The 17,992-nt window shown below is 35.7% G+C and overlaps 1 protein-coding gene across 2 annotated transcripts in view; it reads right to left on the reverse strand.

Annotated features, from left to right (window-relative positions):
* LOC145268547 (uncharacterized) overlaps positions 1-17,992 on the reverse strand; it is a 997,234-nt gene that overhangs the window by 34,520 nt on the left and 944,722 nt on the right. For both annotated transcript variants that reach the window (XM_080124031.1, XM_080124030.1), the window contains one exon: positions 17,290-17,375. In XM_080124031.1, coding sequence (XP_079980157.1) covers positions 17,290-17,375 — 86 coding nt within the window. The remainder of the gene's footprint in view (positions 1-17,289; positions 17,376-17,992) is intronic.

Below are 17,992 nucleotides of genomic sequence, written 5' to 3' on the forward strand. Positions count from 1 at the left end.
GAGTGCGGAAAAATGCTATCTCAAACTTACGCATGATGGACCAACAAAAACGTTATTTAAAACTTAAGTGTGATAAATAAAGAGACCCCCATTCCATAGAGATGGATAGACTCATCTACAAGGGACGTTCCAAAAGTAATGTGTTTTATTCCACCCGAATGGATCAGAGAGGATTGCAAATTGTATTGTTATGATAACTGAATAATGCTAATGTTTCATTTCTTTGTTGCAGATATTGATTGTGTGAGACTCAAAGAAAAAAAAACCTGTCATGGACGTGCATCTGAAGCAGATATTGAATTCCTAGCAAAAGTTCACTGAGAATGGTGCGAGTTATGTATAAAAATAAATTCTGGATCACAAAACGTCGCTCGTTTTAATGGTACCACTCCCGTCTTCATAGCACTTCAATATTCTGAGTTAAAAAAGGAGGCTTTATTTTTGGAACGACACTCGTACACTTAGAGGCATCTATTACAAAGAAGGGTTCTAAAAAATAGCTCCTTTCTGTAAAGTGTCAAGGGAAATAGTATTCTTCAAGTTTACCATTATTAAGAATGGATGTGGGAAAGAAGTCTTGTCAGCAAAGCATAGAAAATCAATAAATTCATTAATGATAAGAAGTCTGAATTACTGAAGTGTCCTGTTTACTTCAAACTACTCTGATTCATCAATGCCAGTCTCCAATCATCTAATAAAATTACGAAGACAAGGAAACAATGTTTCCTGTTGGTAAATCTACTTTAAGTAATAGAAAGCATTTACCGTTTATTGCGTTTTTTTACCATCAAATCAAAAGTTGTATTTATTGTTTGTGTGTCAACGTAAATCACTTAGGTGAGCTGAATCAAACAGCATAATTCCATCAATGATATGATTTAATGTATTTTCAGCAGAAGGTTTTTATATAATTTAATATGAGCATAATATAATAGTGTCTGTCTTTAACTGAAAGTGTATCGTATTTCTCAAGAAAAATTTATGTAATTTGTTGCAAGATTTTTATAAGTGTGAGGATATGATTAACGAAAGTTGGGAGATTCTACTTATAGACACTGGCGAGAGCAAATGACCAATCAAATGGGACCACGTTCTGCTGGCAACCAATCAGAAACCAGAATTGCTCCATAAAAATATTGAATTTGTTAGCATTCTAGCACATAATGTTTTTGTGTTAACACAAGAAAGATATTTGTTTTTTGCCTGCAAAATTTTAAAGTCTGAGATTTATACAGAACAGCTAACCACCGGAAACTCTTCATCTCCTGGACTTATATAGAATAGCTACCCATCAAAAACTTTTATGGAATTAAACATGGCTTTCAATTCAAAATCATTATTCTAAAAAACAAATTATCTCCACCAAGGAGGTTATGTTTTCCGTCAGGTTTGTCATTGTGTTAGTTTGTTTACATACAGCCTCGCATCCACATCGCTTGACTAATCCTCATCAACCTTAGTCAAAGTATCAGTCATGGTCTTACTTAGAACTGATTTAATATTGGGACATCTAGGTCAAAGGTCAAGATCAAAATTAAAAAAAAGGTGAAAGTCACACGTTTGATGATAACTTTAATTGGCTTCAGCATAAAGACTTGTCATTTGGCCCATATTGTAGCCAATGAAGTCCCACGCCTAATATGATCTACATACATTGACTTTTAGCTTGAGCTTAAAAAGTTCAGCCACAGTCGAAATATTAAGAATTACAACTTCCGATTCCATTAAGCTGACTAATTCTAGTAAATTAAATATGGCATCATGCCTAAGCTATCATTTTTTTACAAAGGATTCACCACTTATGAAGACCCAAAGGCCACTCGAGGATAAGGGTTACTGAACGTAAGATGGTAGTGTAGTAATTGTTAATGGGTAGAATTTCGATTATTTAAGGGGACAGCTCAACAAGAACTTGTTTACATTAAACTTGAAGGCTACCATATTGTAATCGGCCGGGAAGTAGGCAAGTATAATAGTGTAGCCAAACTTGTAATTATTACAGTAGCGTAATGTTTTAAGCTCTATTTATAAGAAAGTTCAAATGGGTTGGACTGAACATCTCAAGATTTTGATTCTGATTTCCAATCAAAGCATTTACTTTATTTGGTGGGAATTTAATACTTGTTTATTAATGCAATATTCCCCATTTCTAAAAGTGGTTAAGATTTCTGATATTTCGAAATAGATATAGTTCACAATGTTTTTATTACATTTAAAACAAATGTGACATGAACAGACAGACGGAAAAATATCTATTTATATAAGATTGATTGATGTTCATTGATAATGAATAAACCAGAGACGTGCAGAGGGTGGTGGTGCAAGCACCTGCCCCTTTTACCCCTGTTTTAAAAGTGTCCTTTCCAGAGCCTGTGCTCAACCATTAATATATTTTTGCCATTTTTTTCACCTAAGCACCGGCTCTGAAAATGTTCTAATCACATCACTAGAATTAACTGCCACACAAAATTTCAACCTGATCAGATAAGTATTGAGTAATCAATGTTTCCATGGCCTAACTTCGAAAATATTTCATACAATATGGAGAAGAGAAAAAAGCTCAAATAAGACTGTGGTCTAGCCTTACATTATTAAGAGGAGGTATGTAATTTCAGGAATGACTTGCGTTCTTATTTATTAATTTTATTATGTTAAAATTATTACCTGTTGTATTTTGCAGGCATCAATACTGCTGTGCTTGCCTATACACAGAGGTAGATTTAATAGGGAAACATACATCTTTGTGGCTATATATTACTAACAGAAATAACTGACATTATTATGTCCTTTTTCACTGTGCTCATAACACCATACTACTTCTTTTTTTATTACCACCACCGTGTTTCACCCTCACTTATCGAATATTAGAATAAAGACGTTGAAATTTAAAAAAAATTTCTGAATTAGTGTCATACGTTTCATTATTATTATTAGCTCATAAGGAATTTTCACACAGGCGATCAAAGATTTCTCTTTGAGAACAACCTCTGGTGTTCTCTGGAGTCTGAGTGACAAATCTTCCCAGATTTTCAGTGCTCTCCATTTCTTTCAAGAACCATTGCAAATTAATTTTCCTTATTGCAACATTCGTTTACCAATGATTTCTCGTTGACAGCAATCATTGGTTTTCACTAGAATTTGGGTGGTAATAAGATTCTACAAGGTCCCAATTCTCTTTGCACTCCTCCAGTGGAGGTCTGGTTAGTGTTTTCTCTCGTCGGTCTTTCCATCCTCCTTGACTCTCCTCGACTATTTGGTGTGGTGCCAGTTGATTTTTCTTTTTTGCTTTTTTTTGGGTGGGTGGGGTGGGGTGGGGAGGTTACTTACAATTATACTGGTTTCAGTTTTATTGATTCCATGTATTTTACTCCTTTAAAAATTTCTATATGTCCGGTTTACGCTTGTAGCTCAAATGCATTAGTCTTCACATTCAAGGGATTTCCTTAATATTTCAGCCGTTTTAATTATTGTTATCCATGATATATTCTCAGCCATCTCTTTGATTGCAATCTCTCACATTCTTTTTTCAGAGTTTTCCAGGATTTTTTCTCGTACTCCTATTATTATTGGTGTTATCTTGAATCTTGACTTTCTTCAGCTTCCATATCCCTTTGAGCTCTCTGGCCAGTTCTGTGTATGAGCTCTGTTTCTCTGTCTCCTAGATATTCACTCTGTGGTCTATTAGAATGACAAAAGCTATCACATTGAATGCACTGATGATAATATCGTTTGCATAGGGAATCATCGATGGAGAGCAATTTCTACAGGTTATTGTTAGCTCATTATGAACGATTATAAAGTTATGCTTTGAATTTGACTAAAATCAAATATAAACCCTGTGTACCGCTTTATTTATTATTCAGGGAAATAAGACACCTTGTTATGATCTTCCCGTGTACCAAATTTCACTTCTTTGCGTTTCATAGTAATTTCAAAATTAAAAAAAATATTGACGTGCAATAAAGCGATACACAGGGTTTAGACATTTGAAATTTTAAGGATTTCTGCTCACATGGGTCATGTAAGGATTCAACAGAGGGTAATGTAGAAATTCGGGAATATTTTCATTATCTTTTTCAAAGATTTTTATGCATGTGATATAAATTTCATCAAAGTTGGATGTAATTTTTTTGTTGTTTTTCTATTTTTGGAATCCCTTGAGACGAGGCTTCATAATTTGTGCATTCATTCTTTTTTTGTGGACTGTTATCCTCATAGTTGTTGTTTTGCTACATTTCGGCCAACTCATCCTCTGGCCTTCTTCAGGTGATTAACCTCGATGGAATAGAAATGCTGAGTCTTGTAGCTTATCCTCAGTAATTACTGTCTTCCATGGTTGTTGTCTCACCACGTTTTGGCCAACTAATCCTCTGGCCTGCTTTGGATAAGATTGAAACCGCTTATCTTCCGACAATAATCACCTAGAACTGTAGAAACTCAACACCTCTATCCCCTGTGTCTGAATCTAGTGGTTTTAATCCTACCTAAGCAGGCTAGATGATTAGTTGGCCAAAATGTGGTGATGCAACAACCATGGAAGGCAGTAATTACTGGGGATAAGCTACAAAAGTCAGCATTCCTATCTCATCACAGTTAATCACCTGGAGAAGGCCAGAGGATGAGTTGGTCGAAAGGTGGTAAAGCAAGTATGAACTTTTTTGTGATTCTTCTTAGAATTATTGGTGTTATCTTGACAACAGTCTGCAAATAGTTTGCATTTTGGAGACGGGCGTGTTTTTGTTGAGATAAGTGATTTCAATTTTAATCATACTTTTTATTTTTAGATTCAAATATTAATAACTCCATTTTATTTCAGTATTTAATTTATGTATTTCTGTTTTATTAAATGCTAGCTTTTTTTCTCGTCCATAAATGTTTATTTATCTACCGAGTTGATCTTAAATATTGTATACTCAATCCATTATATTATCCTTTCCAGTCCACACCCTTAATTTCCGGCTTCCATCTTATCTCGCAATTACTTATAACGTCACCAACTAACTTTCAGAAGAACCTCCCCCCATCCGCTTTTCTTTTATATCGTAAGTTTCTTAAACGTGACTAGCTAAAGTTCAGAATAAAATCATGCTTTTCTTTTAACGGTTAATTTAAAAAATATCTTTTGAACGCTGTTAACTTAAATTCTTTACTACAGTTTGCATTTTGGAGACGGCGTGTTTTTGTTGAGATAAGTGATTTCAATTTTAATCATACTTTTTATTTTTAGATTCAAATATTAATAACTCCATTTTGTTTCAGTATTTAATTTATGTATTTCTGTTTTATTAAATGCTAGCTTTTTTTTCTCGTCCATAAATGTTTATTTATCTACCGAGTTGATCTTAAATATTGTATACTCAATCCATTATATTATCCTTTTCAGTCCACACCCTTAATTTCCGGCTTCCATCTTATCTCGCAATTACTTATAATGTCACAAACTAACTTTCAGAAGAACCCCCCCCCTCCCATCCGTCTTTCTTTTATATCGTAAGTTTCCTAAACGTGACTAGCTAAAGTTCAGAATAAAATCACGCTTTTCTTTTGACGGTTAATTTAAAAAATATCTTTTGAACGCTGTTAACTTTTTTTTTTTTTTTTTTTACATAGGCATCACCACATTATCAAGGCCAAGAGGCCACTCAAGGATAAGGGTTAAAGAGTGTACAGTAGAAATTGGACAATATAGTAATCATTAGTAAGGAAAATTTGGTAAATTTGATAACTTATATGGAACGGTTCATCAAGAATTTATTTACGTTAGACTTGAACACAACCATATTGTAGTCAGCCGGAAAGCAGGAAAACGGAAGACAATTCCACAGGCGTGCAGTTCTAAGAAAGAAGCTTTGTTCATGGAATCTACGTTTAGGTTTAGGCAAAGATAAAGAGTGGGGGGAATTATTGATAGTATTTTCAGCTAGGCGAGTGTTTCTTGTGAAAGTTTGGCGAGGGGGGACCATAGATTGAAGCTCAGTCGAACACTTTCCATGAAAATAACGATACATCAGAGACAAACTCGCAACATCTCTTCTGTGAGATAGAGAGTGCAAGGAAGAGAAAAGGACATCTCCTACGAGGCTACGAAGTCTATTTTGAACTCTATCAAGGCAGGCCAAGTCCTTTCTAGCAGTTCCTGCCCAGATGTGGCAACAGTGTTCCATCCTTGGACGTACCTGGCTCTTATATAGATAGAGAATAGCATCAGCAGTGAGATATCTACCGGATCGATAGAAAGATCCCACCATTTTTCCAGCGGCCTTGGCAACAGATTTGATGTACGTGTTCCATTTAAGATCAGGAGTAATGGTCAAGCCAAGAAGCTTGTCAAAACTTGAGGCCTCCTGAAGACGAGAGCCATTCATTTCAATTGATGCCAGATGTGGATCAGAATGTTGATGATGTAAAGAGAGAAGCTTGGTTTTAGATGCATTAAAAGTAACCAGCCACTCCTTACCCCATTGTACTACGTGCTCAAGATCAGAGGAGAGAGAATTGGAGAGAACTTGGTCGTTTACTGTCTTAGATGTGCTACCATAAATGGTAGTGTCGTCAGCATAGATGTCTACAAATGATGTAAGGATGTGATTTGGAAGATCATTAATATAGATCAGGAAAAGAGTTGGGCCCAGGATGGATCCCTGAGGGACACCGGCATTAATACTGTGAGCTTCTGAATTTTGCCCCTCAACTATTACTCTTATGAACCTATCAGAAAGAAATGATTTAATAATTGAGAAGACATTTCCAGCAATACCATAGCTAGAGATCTTATGAAGTAAACCTTTATGCCATATCCTATCAAAGGCCTTAGATATGTCAAGAGCAATTGCCCTAGAAAGGTTGCCTCCGTCGAGGATTTGCTAATCTTATGAGATATAACTGTAAGCACATCTGCTGTAGATCTAGCAGAACGGAAACCATATTGAGTGTCACTAAGAAGGTTATTTTTGTTGAGATGGTTGATTACTTCTTTAATTTATGTATTTCTGTTTTATTAAATACTAGCTTTTTTTCTCGTCCATAAATGTTTATTTATCTACCGAGTTGATTGCAAAAATAGATTACGAAATTGTACTCATTCTTAGTTCGTGAGAGGGGAATCTATCACCATACTTTCCCTTTAACACGTCTGTTGGACTTTTATTAAGTAGAATACTTAATAATTTTTTTTTTTTTTTAATGGAGAGTAGAAACGCATTGTGGATGCGTTATTGGCAGCTCCTGTTACTCTCGCTTCTTTTTATTTGTTCCTAAGTCCTCATTTTTTAATGAGTGATTTTTCTGACAAAGGGAGAAGAAAAAGCTGTTTTCTAGGTTGGCAGTTTTTGCGCAAACAGTTGGCAGAGATGGCGGAAATTTTCTGTTTCTATGTCTATCCTTGTAGCCATGTCACTAGTAAGGGTGCTGGAGGTAAACGTTTTGTCTGGGCTGACATTATCCGCCTGATAGTCAGGGACCCGAACCTTGGATTAACCACTAAGGATCAGCAAGTGCAAAGTACTGGGGCTGCTGTATTGCCATTTGGTGAATGGATTCTGGACCATGCAGTAGCTTCTGGTGGGGCCTCTAGATGCCATACTAGTGGGTAATTCTTACGGCTTTACCTTATCATTAGCTACAAATAAAAAAAAAATTCTTTGTTTCTTTTTCTCTCTTAGTTTCCCCTCTCTGTCCTGCTCTAAGTAAATCTGACGACCTAGTCCACAAATTCCAAAAATTCATCATGACAAGTTTCAAGAAAAAATACACGATTAAACCCGGTTCTCCAACTTCCAACGTAGACACCTACTACCATGTCTCCTTCTCCAACATCAGGGGTCTACGTTCTAACCTTCCAGAGGTTGAAACCCAATTACAGGAGACTAAACCAGACCTTTTATTTTTAAGTGAAACTGGCATTGGACAGGCTATTTCCCTAGAAGAGTTCGCAATTAAAGGATACTCTAACTTAATTTCTAAATCTGACCCCCAAGATCGCCATGGGCATGGAATATGTGCCTATATTAAAGATAGCTTTCCATGTGGTATGGACATCTCCATTGAAGATCCTAACTTACCCTATATGTGCTTCCGGGTTGCTTTAGCTCACACTACGGCATTTATATTTACTCTCTATCGCCCCCACAATAGCGGAGTTACTATCTTTAAAAGCATATCTGAGAAAATTGACTAAGTCCTATCTGCTTATCCTTCAGCTAACATTCACGTATGTGGAGACTTCAATGTTCACAACGTTGAGTGATTGACCCACTCAAACAAGACCGATGATGAGGGGAGGTTCTGTCATGATTTCTCCATTGCTTATGACCTCACTCAGATTGTTCAGGAACCCACCCGTGTGCCCGACAATGACGGCCAGTATGCGAGTCTACTAGAACTTTTTCTCACAACTTGCCCTGAACTATGTTCAGTTTCTGTTCTGTCGCCTCTTGGATCTTCCGACCACTCTGTTGTATCAATTAAGATAAAAATGAAATGTAATAAGTCCCCAGACGTACCTCTCCATCGTACAGTATATCGATACACTAAGGCTGACTGGGATAGCTTCGGTACATTTATATCTGATCTACCTCTGCATTTCATGTTTAAAAAGGATGTGTCCTCTATAGTATTAGACCTGACAGAATAGTTAATTGTAGGTATTGATCGTTTCATACCCTCGAAAAAGTTTCAGCAAAAACCTAACAGCCAGCCATGGTTCTCTCCAGAATGTGCTGCTGCCATTGTGCACAGAAATCACTTTTTCCACTGTTTCCAACGTAATAGATGTATGGAAACTAAAGCCTGCCAGCAACCATTGTAAGAAAGTAATAAAGAATGCAAGAGAGTTGTATGCTCAATCCGTCAAGTCCAAAGTAGCTGAGCAGTGGCTTGGTTCCCACCAGTTTTGGCAAATAGCAAACAGAATCCTGAACAGAAGCGTGTGCTCCATCCCAACTATTATCAATGGACCTGAGGTAATCTCGTCAGCATCAGACAAAGCCAAACTCTTTGTCAAGAACTTTGCAGCTTATTCTACCTTTTGCGATCAAGGCCGTCAACCCCCTATATTTCCTCCTGTATCAGAAAACACGCTATGTGATATATGTATATCTGTACGTGATGTTGCCAAGCTAATCAAAAACCTTGATTCCAGTAAAGCAACTGGCCCTGACGGTATTCCAATTATAGTTCTCAAAAAACTTCAACCTGAACTAGCGCCCATACTTACAAAACTGTTTAAACGTTGTCTTAAGGAGAATAGTTTCTCATCTCCCTGGAAAATTTCATCAGTATGCCCTGTATTTAAGAATTCAGGTGATCGCTCATCCCCCTCTCAGTACAGGCCAATAAGTCTCCTGTGCGTCATGAGCAAGTTGCTGGAGTCTGCGTTAAATACAGAAGTAATCGACCATCTCAACAAAAATAACCTTCTTAGTGACACTCAATATGGTTTCCGTTCTGCTAGATCTACAGCAGATGTGCTTACAGTTATATCTCATAGGATTAGCAAATCTCTCGACGGAGGCAACCTTTCTAGGGCAATTGCTCTTGACATATCTAAGGCCTTTGATAGGATATGGCATAAAGGTTTACTTCATAAGATCTCTAGCTATGGTATTGCTGGAAATGTCTTCTCAATTATTAAATCATTTCTTTCTGATAGGTTCATAAGAGTAGTAGTTGAGGGGCAAAAATCAGAAGCTCACAATATTAATGCCGGTGTCCCTCAGGGATCCATCCTGGGCCCAACTCTTTTCCTGATCTATATTAATGATCTTCCAAATCACATCCTTACATCATTTGTAGACATCTATGCTGACGACACTACCATTTATGGTAGCACATCTAAGACAGTAAACGACCAAGTTCTCTCCAATTCTCTCTCCTCTGATCTTGAGCACGTAGTACAATGGGGTAAGGAGTGGCTGGTTACTTTTAATGCATCTAAAACCAAGCTTCTCTCTTTACATCATCAACATTCTGATCCACATCTGGCATCAATTGAAATGAATGGCTCTCGTCTTCAGGAGGCCTCAAGTTTTGACAAGCTTCTTGGCTTGACCATTACTCCTGATCTTAAATGGAACACGTACATCAAATCTGTTGCCAAGGCCGCTGGAAAAATGGTGGGATCTTTCTATCGATCCGGTATATATCTCACTGCTGATGCTATTCTCTATCTATATAAGAGCCAGGTACGTCCAAGGATGGAACACTGTTGCCACATCTGGGCAGGAACTGCTAGAAAGGACTTGGCCTGCCTTGATAGAGTTCAAAATAGACTTCGTAGCCTCGTAGGAGATGTCCTTTTCTCTTCCTTGCACTCTCTATCTCACAGAAGAGATGTTGCGAGTTTGTCTCTGATGTATCGTTATTTTCATGGAAAGTGTTCGACTGAGCTTCAATCTATGGTCCCCCCTCGCCAAACTTTCACAAGAAACACTCGTCTAGCTGAAAATACTATCAATAATTCCCCTCACTCTTTATCTGTGCCTAAACCTAAACGTAGATTCCATGAACAAAGCTTCTTTCTTAGAACTGCACGCCTGTGGAATTGTCTTCTGTTTTCCTGCTTTCCGGCTGACTACAGTATGGTTGTGTTCAAGTCTAACGTAAATAAGTTCTTGATGAGCCGTTCCATATAAGTTATCAAATTTACCAAATTTTCCTTACTAATAATTACTATATTGTTCAATTTCTACTGTACACTCTTTAACCCTTATCCTTGAGTGGCCTCTTGGCCTTGATAATGTGGTGATGCCTATGTAAAAAAAAAATTTAAAAAAAAAAAAAAATGGCTGCACAAATTGAATTTTTTAAAAGAAGGTTCGATCACAATGGTTCCTTTGAGTTAGGCGGGCACTTAGAGATTTGAGATCACTTCCATAAAAGCTTCTTTGCATGGGCTTCCAAACTGTGGAACACATTGTTGATGAGTTGCTTCCCTGTTGATACAACTCGGTGGTCTTCAAATCTTATATCAACAAATTCTTGCTATCCAGTAATCAAATGCATCTCATTAATGTTAGTACTTCCATAGTGCTCCTCATATTTTTGATTAGCATTCATTTCAACCTCATTAACTTTTATCATTGAGTAACCTCAAAAGTAACCTCAAAAGTAAAAAGAAAATCTGACCCTTTGTAATGCAGAAGCAATAACATTCAAGCATAGTATATAATTAAAACGCTGAAATTCTTCTTTAAAAGCCGCTCTTAAGGTGGCCTTTGTGCTAGCATACATAAGCTATAGATATGAACACATTGCAGACATTTAATGTCAAGGATTATCTCTTTAAGAAGAACTATGATGAAAGTACATTTTATGAATAAAAGCCAATGAAAAACCAGCCAAACATTGAAGTTGATGGATAGCTGAGCCAAGGGATGATGGAGGGGATGGAGGGGGTTAGCTAACTAATGAAATTGCAAATTAACTGGTACTGCCGTCTGCAGAGAACCCTATCCATCCGAGAAGAGATTTCCGTTATTCCTTAGAATCATTGAAACCCGATGCCAAAAGTAATTTTATGTTAAGTTGATATAACACCTTGGAAGGAAAGAAATTAATCCAGAGTAAGGCACAGAGAGAGAGGGAGAGGGAAAGAGAGAAAGAAGGGGAAGAGAGAAGGGGAGAGATCAATACATTGAAGTTTCTTCGTATTGGAAAGAAAACAAAGTCGTTGATTAAGATTGGGACTTTGGTGGTGCCATATGTTGGACAGATGAAGAAAGTTGCCAATTTACACGCTTCCAATTTATCAACTTCTCTACTTCTAAAGCAGTAACCGTTGAACCAATTTGTAGCACAGTTACTTTCGAGGGGTTAGTAATTTGGTAGTAATTTGCTAAAGTCATAAAAAAACGTTTTTCTAGTGAGTAGGCATCTCCAAACCGTTTAGTACATATTAACTGCAACGTCATTATTTCGTGTGTTTACTATAGGCTGGATCAATTTCTATGGAAGAGCATTATTGCTACAATTTTTGCTATCGGATTTTCATATTTAAATTTAGATTATATTGATTTAGAAAAATTAATAATTGAATATGTATGTATTTATTATGTACGTAATTTCTCATATATTACGAAAAACAACTAGTCTGTGTTAATGATTTGAAGATACAAGAAAAAAGGCCACAAAGAAATCAAAATTTATACATTAAATGATAAACTTATAAGACTTTATGCAGAAATTTATGAATAAATAAAATTTACAATAAAAAATGGATAAAAACAATATAAGACTTACCTTTTGTAAAACAAAGATTCTTATTAACGAACTACACAGATGAGAAACTTAATTTCAATGTTTTCTGTTGATACTTATGTATCTGAAGATAATGTTGCTTACAGGCCTCCGTACGTTTTTGGAAAAAAGACGCAAAATTAATTATCATTATCATTTTAATTAATCAAATCCAAAACCCTTTTTTAGTCGATTTTGCTTTTGCAATTTTATTATCTCAAGTCATCTATTCTATGAATGTATTTTTTATTACTGGAAACTTGTTATGAAAAATATCTTTGCTTAAACTTCATATCGTGTCAAGCTGGCTTATGGTTATCGTATTTGACTCACTGTCTTTAGATTTTGGTTTCGATCTCAGCTCGAGTATTTTTTTTTTACTTACCAGAAACGAATAATTTAGAAAAAACAATACGCTGCATGTACATGTCTCAGTTTCTATATGAATTAAAATATAATATCAATGCCTATTTTATGACCGGGCAACGGCAGGCGGCTTGCTAGTATTATATAATACAACTTCTTATTCCAGTAGCTTCTCCCCAAGAACTGTAGACTTGTTTAACTCTCTTCCAACTGATTGCTGTGCTCTTACCAATAAGCATCTCCTGTCTTTGCAATGATAATTTTTTGTACGTTTTAGATCCTTACATCAATGACTTCACGCTTTGTCTGGAGCAATTTCCACGAAAAAAATTAAATAAATACTGAGTCCGTTAACAGTGAGAAGTAGAATCCCGAGGTTTGTGGCGATTTTATTGATTAAGTCAATTTTATGATTAACCTAGAGTATTTCTTCTCTGAAAAGTTTTAACGCTTTCTTTTCATAAATAGAAGTTTTTATCTCTATTTGCACTTTGTATAATTCTGGCCCTTCTTATCTTCTAATGAGAAGCATTTAGCTTCGAAATGCCATCGCCTAAAGAGGTTTCTTTTTTTCCTGATTTTCTCCTTTAACTTTTCCTTATTGTTGATATAATAAAGTTATATATAACTTTTAGTCTTCATATTTCATTTAATATATATATATATATATATATATATATACGCACACACACACACACACACACATATATATATATATATATATATATATATAAATATATATATATATATATACAAATTATTACAAAGACAGTTGAGATTTTTGTGTTTCAAATATCAATACATATGCATATGTATTGATATTTGAAACAGAACAAAATTGTCTATTATAAAATATCGATGTTTCAAACTTCTAATGCTGCTTTGTATGTCTTCGGGTGCTAGACATTGCTGAAGGAAACAGAAAAGTAAACTATTGGCCATAGAGACACAGACGTTGCATCAAATTCCTGGTCTAACCAGACTTAACCAAAGTTATTCTTATTTCAGAGGAAATGCGAGACAATCGTGTGCACTTTTATGGACGTGTAATACATACGATTGATGATACCATTGCAAAAATAAACTTCAGCATGAAGAAGCCAAGGAAAAGTCAGAGGGAATTGCCGAAACAAAGTTGTTGGATACGTTACAAGAAGATCTAAGGACAGTCGGACTTCATCATCACTAATTCTTTGACCATGTATTATATTTACTTCGTTCCTCTAAGAGGCTTGACACAAACGCCTGAAAGTATCTTGTACCTCTATAAGGCTACCATTCGCCCATGTATGGAGTATTGTTGTCACATTTAGGCTGGTCCATCAGCTACTTGTCTCTCACTCCTGGACAGGGTTCAAAAGAGAGTCGTCAACCTGATTCTGAACTGTCATCTAGGCTTCAGCCTCTGTCTTATTGACGAAATGTTGCATCCCTCTGCCTGTTCTACAAGTACTTTAATGGTGAATGCTCTGACGAGCTACAAGCACTCGTACCTCCTCGACATGAATACCCCCGCAAACCCGAAAAGCGGCTATATCCCACCCATTCACAGTGGAGATTCCTAGGTTTAAGAAAGCCGTCTACACCAATAGTTTCTTCCCCAGAACTGCTAGACCTTGGAACTCCCTTCTGGAATTCTGCTTTCCCGACTGTACTGACATGCAGAAGTTCAAGTGTAATGTGAACAGACATCTTGCTACTCATCTCCCTTTATAATACCCCTGCAACTTATGTCCCTGATAGTAGCCCCCTATTTCAAAGTGGCACTGTACCTTGTTTGGGGTGAAAATTGAATAAAAAAAACAAAACCCAAAACAAAACAAAGCCAGGTGTGGTTTTTGAAACGCCAGCAAACTCCAATAAGCGGATTCTGGCCTACAGAAAATGCCTGAGTAACCCCGTCCAAATTCCTCAAAATGGGTGCCTCAGACGATTAACAATAAACTAATCCCTTCTATGAGAAAAGGTAAACCTGGGAAGGTGGACCTCTTAGGACTGAATGGAATGATACCTTAGCCCAACAGTAAAAAAAAACTCACTGTTGAGGATGGATCCACGTTTGATGGGAGCACCTTAAGATGTTTTTTTGTTGTTCTTTTACCAGAATGTCACATTTATCAAGACCTAAAGGCCACTCGAGGATAAAGGTGAAATGATTGTCAGGTGAGACAACACCGTAATGATTAATTATAATGGTGATGCTTGAGTAGAATTTGATTATTTAAAAGGGCAGATCAACAAGAATTTGTTCACATTGGATTTGAAAAGGAAATGTTCTAGTCAGCTAGGAAGCAACTCCAGAATTGTGTTACATAGACGGCCAGTTCTAGGAAAGAAACCTTGGCCCATGGAAGTTTTGTTTAGCTTTAGGTAGCAAAAGAGAGAAAGGAAAATTACTGGCAGCGATTGTAGCTAGACACGTTTTATTGTGAATGTTTTGTGGGAGGCACCATAAATTAAAGTTCAGTCGAACAGAGTGGAGAGTGAAATCCAGTGAGGATCTTCTATTGTAAGATAAACACAGAAGAAAATGACAAATCAATTTTTGAAACTTTAAACACGTATGAATTGGTTTTTCTGGAGTGTCCATTTACTTTTGTCATTTCTGTATATATATATATATATATATATATATATATATATATATATATATATATATATATATGTGTGTGTGTGTGTGTGTGTGTGTGTGTGTGCTTGTATGCATGTGTGTGTTGGGAGAAATGCATAACTCTCGGTGGTTCCTTTGTAGAGAAAGACTAATAACTGTGCCAAGTTTCGTTACTCTACTCCTATGGGAAGTGGGTCAGGGGCATTACTTATTGCACGCCCCTCGTATCGTTTCCTCCCTTTAAAACATTCACGATAAATATTCGTCAATTTAAACCATTGTCAACAAGTTCCCTTACTCTCTATCTGTACCTAAAACTAAGTACTAACTCCCTTGTAAATATATATATATATATATATATATATATATATATATATATATATATATATATATATATATATATATGTGTGTGTGTGTGTGTGTGTGTGTGTGTGTGTGTGTTTGTATGCATGTGTGTGTGCCTGTGTTAATTCCTGTTTGTTTCTCTTACGATCCGTCTTTTCATTTGCCAGATCAGGGTTCGAACGTTCTGTTTGAGGGAAAAAAGAAATTTGCCATAACCGCAAACGTTTTCAACTAATATGTGTCGTTTTCAGGCGTGTGATGAATTAAAAAAAAAAATTGCGTTTAGTGAAGTTATTGAGAAAGTCGATAAAAATCATTTAAAAGCATTTAAGTGTTCCCTCTCCCCCTCCTTCCGCCGGATTGATATATTTTTGAATTCGCTTTTGGGAGCGTTGTGTGCTACTAGCTGTTGATAGATAAAGCTGTTGGGGAAAACAGGTGACATGCAAGCCGGCGGGAAATACTAGTCCTAGTCATGCTGATATGCGAATTGTTTTTGGAGATCCATTCTCCCAAAGGACATTTGAAAACATACGCGGAATTACTAGTTTTTGGTAAATTGTCATTGGACATCGGATTATATATATATATATATATATATATATATATATATATATATGAGCAAACAGTTAATAAAACATGTTAAAAAACACTTTGAAAAAGAGTTAAAAACATATTTAATCTGAAAAGGAAACACTTGATAAGTGGATAGTCCTTAATCTCCGGAGTTTCGAACAAATACTTTCCTTCTCATCAGAGGGTAGGAATTAGAAAAATGCGGGATCGGATTTTGCATACAAAAGTATTTGATGAAACAACAAGTAAGTCAAAGATCTTACTTGATAACAAAAAGTGGAGTAGAGGGTATATGGTGAAGAAAAAGGTGATTACACGTGAATGGATAGTCTGGTGAAAGGTAAATAATCCAAAGACGGTATAATCCAAAAATATAACTCCAAGAAAGTCAATTGAGTTTCCATTTGCACAAGTAAAATCCAAGGAAATCACGTAATTGAAAGATGGTCCAAAATAACAATCTTATATATATATATATATATATATATATATATATATATATATATATATATATATATATATATATATATATATATATATATATAAAAGATTATTGAATTTAAAAAAAAAATTTTTATTAGCGATTAATTTCTTTCTTTTTATTCGCCCCCAGAGCGTTTATATTATAAGAAAGGAATTATTCCACATTTTAGGACGTATTTACTTTTTTTTATTTTATTTTAAATATTAATTATTAATTATTGATTAATAATTACTACATGCATAAAAGTAAATATATAAGTGTCTATGTATGCATGTATGTATAATTATATATCTATATAATTGTGGAAATAAGCATGCAAATCATTTGTTTTGTTTTTTCGCATAATTTATCTTTTTGAAGATAAAATTATGCGGAAAAACAAAACAAATGTAATTACATCGAAAGTATTATATAAAACGTTTAAGATTTCCATAATATATTTACTTATTTGTTTTTTTTTTAATTATTTAAAGTCTCTTGGATATTTATCCACTTCACTTAGAATGCATACGCAAACACATACATACATACATACATACATACATACATACATACATACACGTGTGTGTGTGTGTGTGTGTGTGTATGTATGTGTGTGTGTGTGTGTGTGTGTGTGTGTGTGTGTGTGTGTGTGTGTGTGTGTGTAAATAAGATATTAATCAAATGATCTTACCAACAAGAAAAGTAGGAATAGAAACAAAAAATCCCGTAACAGCAATGAATCGACTACTTGAACATTCTCTCAGGAACTTGAACGCTCTGAAAAAAAAAAAAGAAAAAAAAAGAAATATATATATAAAATAACATTATCTAACTGTAAAAACAGAAAAAGAACAAGCAATATTTTTATCATGATTTTTTTTTTCTAATAACATTAATACTGATCAACAGTTCAAGAATTTATGATGTAGAATTACACCAACCATAGTAATATAAATTTTTTAAATTTCTTATTTATATACTAGCGGGGCAACTAGCGGGAGTTCCTGGCGGTGCCCGGGTGTGGAGATGTGTATGTGTGTATGTGTGTGTGTGGGGGGGGGGTTTAAAATAACTGTAGGAAGTCCGGGTGGAGAGGAGTGTTAAAAAAAGGGTAGTAGGGGGGTACTCGGCATTGCTCGGGTGTGTGTAGGTGGTGTAGTAAGGAACCCCGGGTGGAGAGAGGTGTTAAAAAAGTGGTAGTAGCAGGGAGGGGGAGATGGAATCAAAACAGCGGTTGGTAGCCCATATGCAGAGAGGTGGTAAATAAAAATAGTAGTAGGCAGGCAGGCTCGAACCCATGACGCAAAGGCGGAAAAGAAAGTGAAAGAATAGTTTATGACGCGACCGGAATTCGTAACGTTGGAATTAAGTAAAGGCAATCCAACCGATACGAT

Source organism: Euprymna scolopes, chromosome 4 (assembly GCF_053919585.1).
Source record: "Euprymna scolopes isolate OS-2025 chromosome 4, ASM5391958v1, whole genome shotgun sequence".
Classification (NCBI taxonomy): Eukaryota; Metazoa; Mollusca; class Cephalopoda; order Sepiida; family Sepiolidae; genus Euprymna; species Euprymna scolopes.